Consider the following 14,156-nt stretch of genomic DNA (forward strand, 5'->3'; position numbering starts at 1 on the left):
TAGCGCGTTCCATCCGGTAGATGGGTAAGGTATGATAAAATGTAGTCCATTCTTAAAGCAATGTTTACTGTTTACGAATGGGTTTGTAAAAGTCGTGGGGGATATGGCCTTTGAGAGCCCGACTTATATTAACCACATGATAACTTTTGTCTCATATATAGGACAAAATATTTTAAAACTGTTGAGCCCAATTGACAGGTGGGTAGATTTTTGTCTTTCTTAAATTTTTAGTTGAATATTAAAACTGCCCGATAATTTAAAAATAAAGTTAACTGAATATATTTTCAAAATTTCCCGTACATGATGGCACATAAAATATCATAGTTTGTGATTTTTTGACATCTAAAAATAAAAAATTAATGTACCATAGGTAGTTGGGACAAAAGTTATCAAGTGATGTAAAAATGAACTAAGTGGCTGGTTATCGTGAGGATAAGACGTGTAATATTATATTTGGTGGAAGGCATGGGAAAAAGATATTAAATCGAAAATTATTTCAATTAGTTTTTTAGTCTTACATTAAAAAATTGATTTTTTTAACTATTAATGGATTGCTCGGTAAAATAATACATTTTCGGCATATCAGAAATGTCATGAAGAGTGTGTTTTATAACATACTGTAATTTTCATCTATTTGTAGTTGATCACTAAAAATAATATGGTAGAAATAAAATGATTTTCTTGGCGTAATTACCATTCGAAGTGCCCAAGTTGCAGTATCCTACTGTGTCTCTCGTACAAAATCTAGTTAAAAGTGTAATGTGATTCTGAGATGCTTTTTAACTGTTATTTGTGTTTACTTAATCATTCTGAAACGGCTAGCTGAACGAATTGGAATGAAATTAGGCACACAGTAATCTGTATTTACACACAGAATACTCTATTTCTTCCTGAACCCAATTCTGAATTCCATGTAGACAGACACTCTCAGTTTCCTGCTGCTTAATTTCATTTAAATGGCCATAAATCTAACACTTTAAAATATTTTGACTGTTCCAGATAACATAGGCTAAAATACCATTTATTCTTGATAATAGACTTAATTTTGCAATTATAATGTCCAAAAATGTTGTACCGAAATCGGACTCCATTTTTTTCTTAATTTGTAGAACATTAACCCATATTTTTCCACAGAATATCTCACATAATCCAAACCATAAATTATAAAAGTATTAAAATCATTAAACGACAATGTTTTAAAATAACTTTTCGTATAATATATGTATAACAATTTTCTAATAATTAGTAGTAAACGTTTTCAAACCATTTTGGTGTGGCTGTAATTTTAATATAATTTAATTATATAATCAAGAAATGTAATTTAAATTTATCTGTCAGAAATATGCTTACTTTACCAGTGCGCATCCCACGTTAATTAATGCAACCGTTCTTCGGTGTAAGTTCGTACTTATCTAAGTTAGAATAAATTCTCGAAAACGTTACTATTATAAAACTATTAGTTTCGTTTTTCGTGTTAAAACCAATAACTTTCTATCATAAAGTTAATAAGAAGTATATAGCAAGTAATCATAAGAATAATCGCTTATTTTATTTACGTAGCAAGCGTAGGTTGGAAGGTAAGTATATAATATTATTAGATGATACTTTCTGATTTGATTTTTTTTCTCTAATTTTTTTTATATACAATATAAGAAACTTTTTAACTTTATTAAAATCTACAGTTGTTGTTTAATTATGTTTATATATTACCTTTATATATGTAGTAATTTGTATAATATGGACAAGTTTTATTTATTGGTGGAATTTCTACCTCTTTAAATCTGTATAGATATTTTATGATCAATTCGCATTAGTTGTAACTCTCCATCCATTGCCATTATCAAGTTTTATAATCAATTTTTTCAAGTTCATGAATGCGTGTTTTTTAGTTGTTTATGTTTATTTGTGTGCTTGTTTATTTTTTTCGCTAAATATCGTACCATTATTACTGTAAATTAATAATTATTGAATGATTTTATAGTGTTTTAGTATTTTGTTTTTTGTGGTTGTGTTGTTGATAAATATGGTGTGTTGTCTTGTATTGTTTCGATAATCATTGGTTGATAATAATAATGTTTTAAAAGTTTTTTTCATTTCTTTTAATTATGAGGTAAGAAACCTCTTTTATCTTAATTTTTTTTAGATAATTGAAAGGTTTTCATCTTTCAGTACATTCTTCACTTACTTGAGATTAGGATATTGATTTTAAAATAGTATCTGCAATTCTTTTAACAATATAATATGATATACATCATTAATAAAATTTGGTGGAAGAGGTGGGCAAACATATTAAAAATCAATTTTTAAGTCTTCAAAAAACTCAGTATAATTATTTACAAATATATACGTCGCTTCGTGTTCAATTAATGAATTTGTACGTTTCATGAAACGGATTTACTTTTCGTGAAATGCGTTCATAATACGTTTCAAGTTTTCCACTATTTGCTTAGAGTTTTAAAGTAAAATATAATAAAGTAAATTAAAAACAGCTTTCACTCACCGATTTTCACCAATCATTGATTAATGTAAAATAGTACGAACTTTAAGATAGTACGAACACCAAGGAAATTTGAAATTTAGGGTCGAAATGATTTGTAATTTTTTACAACTTTGATAATGTATTTTGTTATAACTTCATGAATGTAGACGAAAAATAAGAATACAATTTTTCTATATCTGTAACGGTTTTCGAAATATCGAAAGCTAAATAATTACACAAAATTTTCAATTTTCGATATTTGGAAGTTACTCCAGATATCGAAAAATTTTATTCTTCTTTTCTTACAATATAAGTTATAACATAATTCACCATGAAAATTAAAAATGTGTATAGTCGTTTAAATACAGTCGTTTAGTGTCCCCACTACCGTGCCCATACATTCTTAATTAGTCGGACACAACAGGTTTTTTTTTGGTTTCAATAGTTTATTAAGGTTTTAACTTTATTTTAAATATTTTTTTAATTTCCGCCGGCTAGTTTTGGACAGATCTATGAAAACATACCATCTTTTTACCATTTTACCATAAATTTCCTCCTAAAATTTTCAGAATTGATTCAGACTTAGTCGAACTTATAAAAAAAAAATACATCTTTTTATTTTTTTTTTCTTGTTTTTATTTAAAGTCTCTGTGACAACCCAGGTCCTTGGCGAGACCTATTATATGCTACGAGAAACCAGTGATTTAACGAACACTCTCGCCCTCCATGGACTACGCAGGATTTAGTTTTTGATACAGATAAAGTGAACTAGCTTTACCACTTTTGTTAACCACGATATTCTTGTCAAAATTTTTACTAAACAACAACCCTCATTGAAATTACTTTCTCATGTACAAACTTATTCTAATAAGATTTTACTTTTGTTTCAGATACATATTCGTTACAATTGAAGCCTGGGGTATCCTATTCATAATAACATCGCATATTCAACAAACTTTTGAAAATGATGAAAACAACATATTTCGAAAACATACTTCCAACTTTAAACATCACTCATTATCTTCTTCAAATAATTCTTCTACTACCAATAATATGACATCACCTTTAATATTCGAAAATTCTACTAATAAGTTTTTAACTGATAACGAAACAAATGAAATATTAAATATAGTTACAAAAAATATCACAAAAATATTAAATGAATATGAAAAATCACATTCAAATGATTTAAAAATACCAGAACATTTATGGGAGCTAACATCATCTTCAAAAGATTATATAACTCAGGCAACACAATATGTAACACCTGATAATATGACACAATTAAAGCATACATTAGATAATTTAGAAAGTTATAAACAATTTATGATAAATAAAAAAAATAGTCAATCACCTATAATAGTTAGTGTTACTGATATTGATAATTTTAATGAATTTATTACAAATATTACTAAAAAGGGTTTACAATTACGAAATGAACAAATTATGACGACTACTACAGAAATGACAACAGTTAATAGTATGGAAGGTAAGCACTATAGTTATCACTTTCAAATTTTCGTTTCAAATAATAAAATTTTGTAAAAATGTTTGTTAGACTCCACTTTTCGATTAAAGAAATGCTATAGCAACCAAGCAATTTTTAGAGGCTAAGAAATCGCTTTTCTTTCAGAGAAAATATATCTGAAAACGTGTAAAATACAAAAGCGTACGTTTATCCGTCTATCCGTTCGTTACTAAAATAACTCAAAAATAAAAACAAAAAGCAAGCTGAAATTTCAACCATGTCCTTGACCTAAAAAGTGACTGATTTACTAAACCAGCAAAATTGGTCATTTAGATCACCTTGGATACCTTTTTATACCATAAAACCAATGTTAAATATGCCTACTTTTGAAGTCATTTACTTATTTAAATAATCGCCCCTCCCTCCGTTAAATTTTCAGAATTGATTTAGACTTAGTCCAACTTCACATAGAAATATTGCATTATTTCGTACATCCTTAAAATCAAAAATTCTCAAACACCGAAAAAATCAGAACAATAGTCATAATACCTAATTTTTGATATTTTTGTTAGTCATTTTTTAGCTTTTTTTTATTTGAAACGATATGTGAATTGAAACAAATTCTACAAATGTAAAAATTGATTATTTGTAAATATTCATGAAATAATTGCGTCTTACTCGTTTCTGTGAAAAAACCAAAAATTTTAGTAAGAAACCATTTGTAGAGAATTTTTTTCTTCTCATTCTTTCTTCAAATTATTGCCTTTTTTTGGTATTCGCACATTTTTTAAGATATTTGAAATCAAAGTAAGCGTACTTCAAAACGAAATTTCCATATTAGCTTTGACTGTAGCAAAATCTCTTAAATGAAAAAAGTATGATCTAGCAAGCACTCGTTACATTAGTCCAGGAGAAGTATTAGTGGTTTAAAAAAATTGTGTAGCATCCCACTTACTTCGTGTCCATTATGACATTTCTTTTACGGTCGCCGGTAATTTTCTTCGCCGCAAAGTAAATTTTTATCGAATAATAGTTTCATATCTATGATAATGAATCCATGTGCATAATAAGATACTGGACAATTTTTTTTACCACTAACAGGGGACAAGGTCTATTATTTTAAACCAAAATTTTAAGTGAATACTTTATTTCCAGGTAACCGTCCGAACTATAACAACAATCCATTTGAATCTGAATCTAATAAAGATTCAATCATACAAATATTTAGTACTTTAACGGATAATAATAAGTTTAATAATAATCAAAGTAATCAAGAAATTAATAATCAATTAAAACGTGAAAGTATTGATGACTTACTTCTTCTAACAACAACTGAATCACCTCTAAGGACAACTTCTACAATAGCAACACCACCAACGCAGCAGACGACGACCAACGAGTATAATAATAAGATAGAGGATTTTGATGAAATCCTTTTATATTACATCGCATCAACTTGGAATAATAATAACACTAGTCGAGTTGATTCATTTACGAATGAAAGTCATATTGAAGCAGAATTACCAAAACCAATGACATTTATGAATGCTGCTCAGAATAAAACAGTGGAAAGTGGAACATTTGATAATAGTACAGTGTTATTGGCACGTGAAGTTGAACGATTAGAATTGAAAGAGATTGAAGATGCTGCCGAATATGGATTACAGCGTATGCATTATTTGTTTGATGATATTGAACCGAAACTTTACAAGAAGGGTAAGTATTTCTAAAATTTGAACTTAATGGAAATTTCCAATGTTAAAAAAATGTTTTTAACTGGAAAATACATTAAATTAACTTAGGATATGCCCAGGTTGACATTTACTTAGACTAAGGCCGAATAAGAAAGAAACTATCCCAGGCCTGCAATGCTCCTGGCCAGTATTCCATTATTCGTATAAGCCAATTATAGCTGCTTAAGAACAGCAAGCTTTACGTAAATCAAACCATTGTATCAGCTTCTACTAATCATGAAACAGTAGTAGATCAAAATGTTTGGTATGATTACCTCCTATTTCTTCCTAGTAAGAATCTTCTAAGAGCTGTAACGACATTCCTTCTAAAAACCAATTAGTTGACCTTATTAATCGTTCATTGTCAATCCTAGTTATATACAACTACTGCCCACGTAAATATCGTAATGCATCATCAAACAAAGCTTAAAACAATTGATATAGTCAGGGTTCAATTTCTATTTGCAATATATAGCAATGTTACGAATGTAACAATATTACAATATGTAACAAATATTACGAATATAAAAATTTTGATCAGAATCTTGTATTTTGATCAATATTTGTAACAAGTTCGATAAATACTTCTTTTCCTTTCAATAAGAACGAAATTAACCCTATTAAAGGACACCATACTTGTAACAAATAACTTAAAATTTTATGTCAGTCCTTTTTCTTCAAGTCTATAATCAACTTTGAGAAAGCTCTACAAACAATTCACGTACTAGTGTTCCTTTATTAATTTTTAAGCCCCTGTATATATGAAATATACATCATGGTTTATTAATTTTAGTCCCAAGTTTGTACCGCGTAGAAATAATGTTGATACAAACAAAATTTTGGTTTAGATGTTCATAAAATCACCTAATACGGGATAATCCTGATATCGAATTGGTCATATTCAAAACTTCACTTGATACTATGACAAAATTTGAAAGTGAAATTAAAATTGATTAAAAAACGAAGAAGTTGTAAGCAATCCAAGATTTTATTCAAAGGTTGCCCATTTCCTTTTAGCAAAACAAAGTTTTATATGTAATCTATATGGCGATACCCACGTATAACGTCACTAATGGGTGTCTTCCTCTTTTTTTAATTAGGAACTCTGCATGTCCAGTGAGAATTCTTCTCCTGAAGTGATAAAAAAAATTTAGTCCGATTTCCTATTAGTAGATTATCGTTTGTGCGGCTGTTTGCCTTTCTGTGAGCACTGTAATTCAAAAACACAAAGAGATAGCTCACTGGAATTTTTATAGAGTGCTCAGGACAGGTAAAAAATAAGGTAAATAAGCAAATGGTCAATAAGGTCTTGATTCCGTAGGACAAATAGATCCAATTCCAGGGTTCGTAGGGCCCATTCTTGAGCAATATAGGTCAATAAGATCTTGAGTCCACAGGATCTTTCTTGTCAACCGTAAAAAAAATAAACAACTATTGTTTGAAACATTATTGTTTTCCCGTGAGGGTGCAAACTAAAGCAAAATAGTGAGAGTTGAAAATTTGTAGGTAGTTGCAACTAGTTAATATTCATATTTGTAGGTAGCTTCAAAATACTTTCGAAAACACTGACTATACAGGGTATATCAACAATTAAATTAATTGTTTATTTTCAGTTGTTTCATTTGATAATACTTTTTTAAAGGTTTATGGTTAGAAAAAGATAATCCAGCACATTTTGTGGCATCCTTCAACGCTCAACAAGAAAAAGCAAAACAACTAGCAAAGTTTGGTTATGCATCTTTAGAAGCAACTACAAAATTGGCGTTGCAGTAAGTTTTATTTAAATTTATATTTATATTTAGTCTTTCCTTTTTTTGCGAAACATAAAAATATGATAGTGATACTATTCATAAATAGACTAGACACCATACATTTTTACGTTAAGTATCTTTTTGATCCATGCCATTACATTTATATATGAAAATTCTTTCTACAATCTAAAAAGTACCTACTTACAAGAGAGTGGAGAGTTATAAACCCGCTACCACATCATTGAATATTCATGAAATGATAGTGTTCTTCGTCGCCTTTTTTAATACTTGATTTGCATACACTATGTATATGTGTTTTTTAAATTAATACCTTTTTCCCATTTCGTTTTTTTTTTTTACTTTTACAATTTTTATTTTGAATGTACTTACTAATGTAATTCATGCTATTCGTCTCTTTGTGTTTAAAAATAAAAATGAATATTGAAAATATAAAGTATGAAAATAAAACCTAAACTCAATTTAATTGGTTTGATATAGAATATTTTGACTAGGTATATCTCTATCTCTATCTCTATATATTATAAATGCGAAAGTAAGCATGTTTGTTTGTTTGTTTGTTACGCTTTCCCGTTAAAACTAGCGAATGGTTTTTAATGAAACTGTAGAGAATATAGATTATATATCAGAATAACACATGAGATATATTTTATAAAGATATATTTAATAAAAAAATAAAAAAAATTTAAAAATTAATTTAATTTGACATTACCATAAATTACAGATTTCTGTAAAAATAGTCAATATAAAATATTTCACAGCCATTTTCTCTGATATACTCAATGAATAATTACTATTAATCATTTAAAAAAATCGAAAACCATACATATATTTTACCTGTGTAAAACAATCCTTACCATTATTTCGAGTGTTATAGAAAGGGGATAAGCGAGAGATCTTTATCAATCTTTACTTTTAAACCCAGCGAACCGCGTGGGTATCATTCTAGTATGATATATTTACAACATCGCTGTGTAAATTTTGCACTTATTTGCATCTGCTCCACACTCTCGCCAAGTATTTCCGCCGAGTATACTCGTCAAAGTTAGCTGAAGTGAAGAAATACAAGCAATACAAACCACAATAACCTTTGAACTATACAAGTAATCACGAAAATGGAGATTTTGCCTCCTGCTGTCTTTGGCTCGAATACAAAAATCGTTTTTTATCAAAGTCTGGCAAAGTAAGGAGAGTACAAGTGAGACACCACGAGTATTACATCTACATACTTGTACCTTCTCCGACTGGAGAGGCATCAACGAAAGTTAAATAAATTAAAGGCTTAATTGATTTTTGGATTGAATATTAACGCTTTTTTCTATGTGGAATATAGATTATTAGTAATATCCACAAGAAAATCGGCGTTTTCGAAAAATTGTAATCTTTAAATGTACCACCAACTTTTCCACACAAGTCCAAAAGTCGAAACAGGGAAATATTACTCAAGAGAAATTAAAATTAGTTGTTAGTTGCAGTTTTCCTTTCAAATCGTTACCGGTAAATAACCGATTCGTTTCAAATTGAAGTATTATAGACACTATTTAGATTGGTACTGTAGCTTTTTTTACCCTTCAAATTTTTTTTTTTTATATGTAGCTAATTAAATTTATCTGTGAAATATTTGAATTTGGATGAACAAATCTACAGTTCACGTGTTCAACTTCATCCATGAATCGCAAATTCAGCAGCTCCAAATTAGTATATAGTCAATTAAATACATAGAGGACATGGAGGTCTCATACCCAATTTTCAAATATTGGCAATTACCTTTTTTTTATTGTGGTAACCTATATACATATTGAAAACACAAAAAGTAATTTTAAAATCTTTTTTTTATTTCCTCTATAATCAAATAAAACACACAAACAAATAAACAATTGTTATATAAAATTAAAAATTGGAATTGAAAAAATATGGGTAGGACTACCGTCATCATCGATGGTACTAGATATTTTAAACCACACAATCAGTATTTTATACGATATTGACAAAGGTATTAGACCATGGGACACCGCGGGTTTTTTTATAAATGTTAAATACATACTTGAAACTTCATGGGTGCTTTCATTTGTCGAGCCTACCATACTTTCCTCTTTTCTATTAAACACTAGATTGATACCCGCCCGCTTCACTGGGCTTAAAAGTAAAAACCACCGCTTTATAGCCTCCACCATCTCTTGGTATACACAGTTTTCAGTTTTGTTAAATGTAAAATAGTCATAATTCATTGAGCATATCATTCAAAATAATGATCAAAGACCTGTTCCGTCTATAATCATCATTTGGAACCATAAATTAAAGATTTCTGTAAAAATTTAAAAAATGGTAAATTTCAAAATAAATTAAATATTTTTTTTAATTTTTTTTTAATATATCTTTATAAATTATAGTTCATGTGTTTTTCTGATATTTCAGCTATATTGATATACAATTTCATTAAAAACCATTCGCTAGTTTTAGTGTGAAAGCGTAACAAACAAACAAACAAACAAACATGCTTACTTTCATATTTATGATATATAGGGATTTAAATATTTTGTCCCACAAAAATACTGCACCGATGAGCTTGTATACCACCTCGAACTTGCCGTACTTAAGTATTTTTATTATCAAGTTGTCATAGTGTTTGACAAATTTCTTGCTGCGTTTGTTCAAAACGACAACTGAAATATGACGTCATCATGCTCATATGAAAAAGCAGCCTTTTTAAAAAATCGTAGAGGAAAGTTTGATAGACACGTAAAAAAGAAGCCACTCACGTAGATTCAAGTAAGTGTTCATCATTTAAAAAAAACAGTGTGCCACGGTCTATATTATACATATTTTAAATAATCGGTTATGTCCTGTTATCAACTCAACCATATGGGATTCAGTATCTAACTGACATTATCATTGGAAAACACAAAATAAATGTAAAACTCTTAATTATTACATTATTAAGAAACCGCTATACAACACAATTTAAATGTCTTACAAGTTATTGTCTTATTTTTGCAAGTGAATTGTAAGAAGTTTGTACTTACGTGCGCTTTCACTTGCGAAATTGGGAGCCATATAGAGGTTCAAGAAGACCAGAGAGAGTTTTTAATGGTGGAATTGTTGAAACGAGGTAGACGGGTAATAGCTACTAATAATACATTCCAAATTAATTTGTCTCTTGAAGTTCATCATAACAAAGTGAGTTTTGGTTCGCTGTAAAGCACAATAAAATATAAATACTGGGAGAATCCAATTGTGCTTTGGTAAATACTCACAGACAAGCTCTTGAAAAATTTTTTCATGGTAAAATCGTTCAAACTAGAAACTATATAGACAATGTCATAGGGAAGGGTCTCGGCAAATTTGCCAAGAAGTAAAGTGTAAATTCGAAAGCCCACACCCATATTTGCCATGGATAAACTTACAACCAGATTAAATAAAGTGACGCTAAGTAATATGATCGTACAACAAATGTTTTCTAAAAACTTACTCTTAAATATTTTAATCTTATCTAACATCTGCTACTTGCTTGTCAAACACTTTTAGACCGTGGAGTGGGACAGAAAAGGTACTTTGTTAAATTATTAACACATACTTGAAACTTGAATGGCTTCCTATTGGCTCTCAACGTACGTGCTGCATTTTCAAAGGCGCATGTTAATGGTATATTGTATCGGTCTGAAAAAAACTTAATAACATTAATAATTATTAAACAATTCTGAAAAAGTAAACCATGTATGTATTCAAAAAGAAAAATATGATGTTATCATGCTCATTTAAAAAACGCAGCACTTTCGAAAGAAGTCGTAGAAAGAAGTTTGGTAAACTCGCCAAAAGAAGCCACTCACAAAGTTTCAAGCATGTATAAATCATTTAACAAAGCATCCTTTCTGTCCTACGGTCTATTCAATATGAACTTTATTAGTAACTTATTCTACGGACCCTTTAAAATGATATTTTTGTTTAAAAAAAAATCGGAAGTAGAATTGGTATCAACAACAAAAAATAACATTACAAATTGAAATCGTAAAACGAAACGTACGATAGAATGAAAGGACGACAACTTGAATAGATTCCATCACAAGGGAACATGATCGAATGACAATCAACCGTAACAACATACAGATTATTTGTCAAATCAAATATCAGAATCAAACGACGAATAATAATTGAATTGAGATGTGAGAGTAATAATAGTGGTAGTAGCTGTTAGCTAGCTAGTTATCAGAGGATAGACGGATGGATGTTTGATAAGTACAAAAAATATGCGATTAGGTGATTCGATTTAAATGATAGACCAATGCTTCTTATGGCTTATACAAGAGACCTTTTTCGTGAGAGAATAGGCATGTTGACTAAATTTTTTTTATCACTCTAGATGAAGAATTTTCACTGCACGGGCAGAAAGTTAGTGTTCAAAACTCTTTAGAAGTACGCAAAATTTGAACGTTTAAAACTCTTAGTTAAACAAAGAGGAAGATATAGGTTAGTGACGTCATCGTCGGATATCACCATAGAGACGCATATAAAAATCATATAGAACTTTGTTTTGCTAAACGGAGATGAGCAAAAAATCAACGTCAAAGCCCTCCTGCTGTTATTAAACAGCTCCAAATGGTTCATGGAGTAGTGGCCGGGGATGGGCCAACCCATTTACGGTATCACAACGGACCCTATGGTCTAAGTGTGTCCCACCCCAGGACAGCCACTCTAACCTAACCTTTTACTTCCTCGTTTTTTAATCAATTGTAATTTCACTTTCAAACTTTGTCATGGTATCAAGTCTACTTTTACATGTTTTCGCGTAGAATGGCATATTCAACTTCAGGCAACTAACATATTACGACCAATTAATAACTAGATAGCAAGTTTGCCATTAGGTGATTCAATTTAAATGATAGAGCAATGCTTATTGTATATTCAAGAGACTTTTCTCCTGAGAGACTTACGACCAATTAAAAAGTAGATGGTGATACTTGCTTATACCCTCAAGAATAGTTTGAAGAAAAGTTATGACAATGTCGCCATTTTCAGCCAAATAGATATCATTTTTGCGCCATAATGTTACAAATATCAGCCACCATAAATCAAACAGTTTTAATTTCACGTTGAAAGCAAGCCTTAACTTCATTAAATCACATGGTATAAGAGAAATTATGGAGTATCAATCATTGAACCTAATATATAACTCACTATCAGCTTCGATTTCAAACAAAACAAATTAAAATATTCAGTGTGAAGTATTCCTTGCACTTTCGTAGAAGTATTCATATTATTTAACTTTTAACGAAAGCTTACTCTATTTAATACGATGAAGGTAAATTTTAATTAATTAAAACAAACACTGATCTAAAAAGGAACAATCGGAACGATATCCCGAAAACTAACCACGCAATCGTTTAATAAACCAGATATTTGTATTCCTTTGAGTCTAAATTATTCTAAACTGCAAATTTTACTAGTTCCGAAACAAAAATTTTGTATCGATTATGATTTTATCAATTTTTTCTAATTGGTGTGTCAATAGAAAATTGCACAGATAAATATCATTTTTCTGAAAAATTTTACCCAAAAAATATAAAGATCAAGCCCCTTTGAATATTTGACAAACTTGAGTAATTTTGAGGCAAAAAGTTCTGAGAAATTATTAAATTAAACCAGTGGCAGAGATATGAATGTGGCATCACCTCCCGTTTCGGGAAAAAAAATTTGTAGAGCCACTAACTTTATTGAAAATACAATAACGTAATACAATTTCCTATGCTTGCGGTATTGTGTGCCAAATCTTCAATGCTGCTAAACAGCCCTTATAATATCAATCACAATTATATCCTTTTTTCTAAAATTTAAACACCTTGTATCTAAAAAAGGACGCTTTCCCGACTATAAATGTCTACAATCTGATGAAGACCAGCTATTATAACTTTGGAATATCCCGTTTACCTGTGTTTTCAGCAAATTATAAAATAAATAATTTTTTCAAAGATAAGTATATTTCGCTTAATCTAACTGTCAAATAAAAAGCCTAATGCGATTATATTCAATTTTTTATATTTCCAATACCTCCTTAATAACTTAACATACATAGAAGTTAAAAATTATATTATGAACGGTATATTTTTTAAACCATTCCACATTTACAGAATCAACATCAAACATTTTGTACTTCCTTAGTAATTATTATCCACTGTTATTTATATTACGTTCACGATACTTCTTTGCTTTATTCAAGCAGAAAATGTAACAAGAAAGATTAAAATTTATATCAAAGAAAAAAATATCATGAACGTAGTCAGTAGTGAATACATGAAAAGCTTAGAGTGCATGTTTTTCTCCTTTTGTTCATGAATCTTAAAAAATTTAAATTTGATTTCTTATTTTATTTTTTAAAGTAACCTTATTTTATAGTAAAAAAGAAAAGGTATTAGCAAAAAATAAAAAGAGTAAAATTAAGAGTGACTTTGAAAAAAAAAATATTTTAAATAAAATTTTCTCTTAGTAATTTTCTTACGAGCAGTTCCATTACATGAGTGCATTCCTCATTCCTTAACGAGATATGCCAATGGACAAGAGTAAACACTTTCAAGAGCATTGACATTACTATTTTCACCGACAGTCGAGCAGCGCAAAAGTCTTTCAGCTCGGTCTACCTAACCTCAAAGGTAGAAGAGGATTGCCAAATGAGCTGGAGGAACAAATAAATGTACACATGATATGGGTAACGGGAT

The 14,156-nt window shown here is 29.5% G+C and overlaps 2 protein-coding genes across 2 annotated transcripts in view; both read left to right on the plus strand.

Annotated features, from left to right (window-relative positions):
* The window catches only part of LOC123294463, a 35,778-nt gene extending 32,344 nt beyond the window's left edge, over positions 1 to 3,434 (plus strand). The window contains exon 2 of the mRNA XM_044875497.1: positions 3,370 to 3,434. The gene's annotated coding sequence lies outside the window, so the exon portion shown is untranslated. The remainder of the gene's footprint in view (positions 1 to 3,369) is intronic.
* A 34-nt stretch (positions 3,435 to 3,468) lies between these two features.
* Positions 3,469 to 14,156, plus strand: part of LOC123294462 — a 33,191-nt gene continuing 22,503 nt past the window's right edge. Inside the window, exons 1-3 of the mRNA XM_044875496.1 lie at positions 3,469 to 3,968; positions 5,103 to 5,663; positions 7,323 to 7,449. Of these exons, the coding sequence (XP_044731431.1) occupies positions 3,533 to 3,968; positions 5,103 to 5,663; positions 7,323 to 7,449 (1,124 nt within the window). The 5' untranslated portion in view covers positions 3,469 to 3,532. The remainder of the gene's footprint in view (positions 3,969 to 5,102; positions 5,664 to 7,322; positions 7,450 to 14,156) is intronic.

This window comes from Chrysoperla carnea, chromosome 3 (assembly GCF_905475395.1).
Source record: "Chrysoperla carnea chromosome 3, inChrCarn1.1, whole genome shotgun sequence".
Lineage (NCBI taxonomy): Eukaryota > Metazoa > Arthropoda > Insecta > Neuroptera > Chrysopidae > Chrysoperla > Chrysoperla carnea.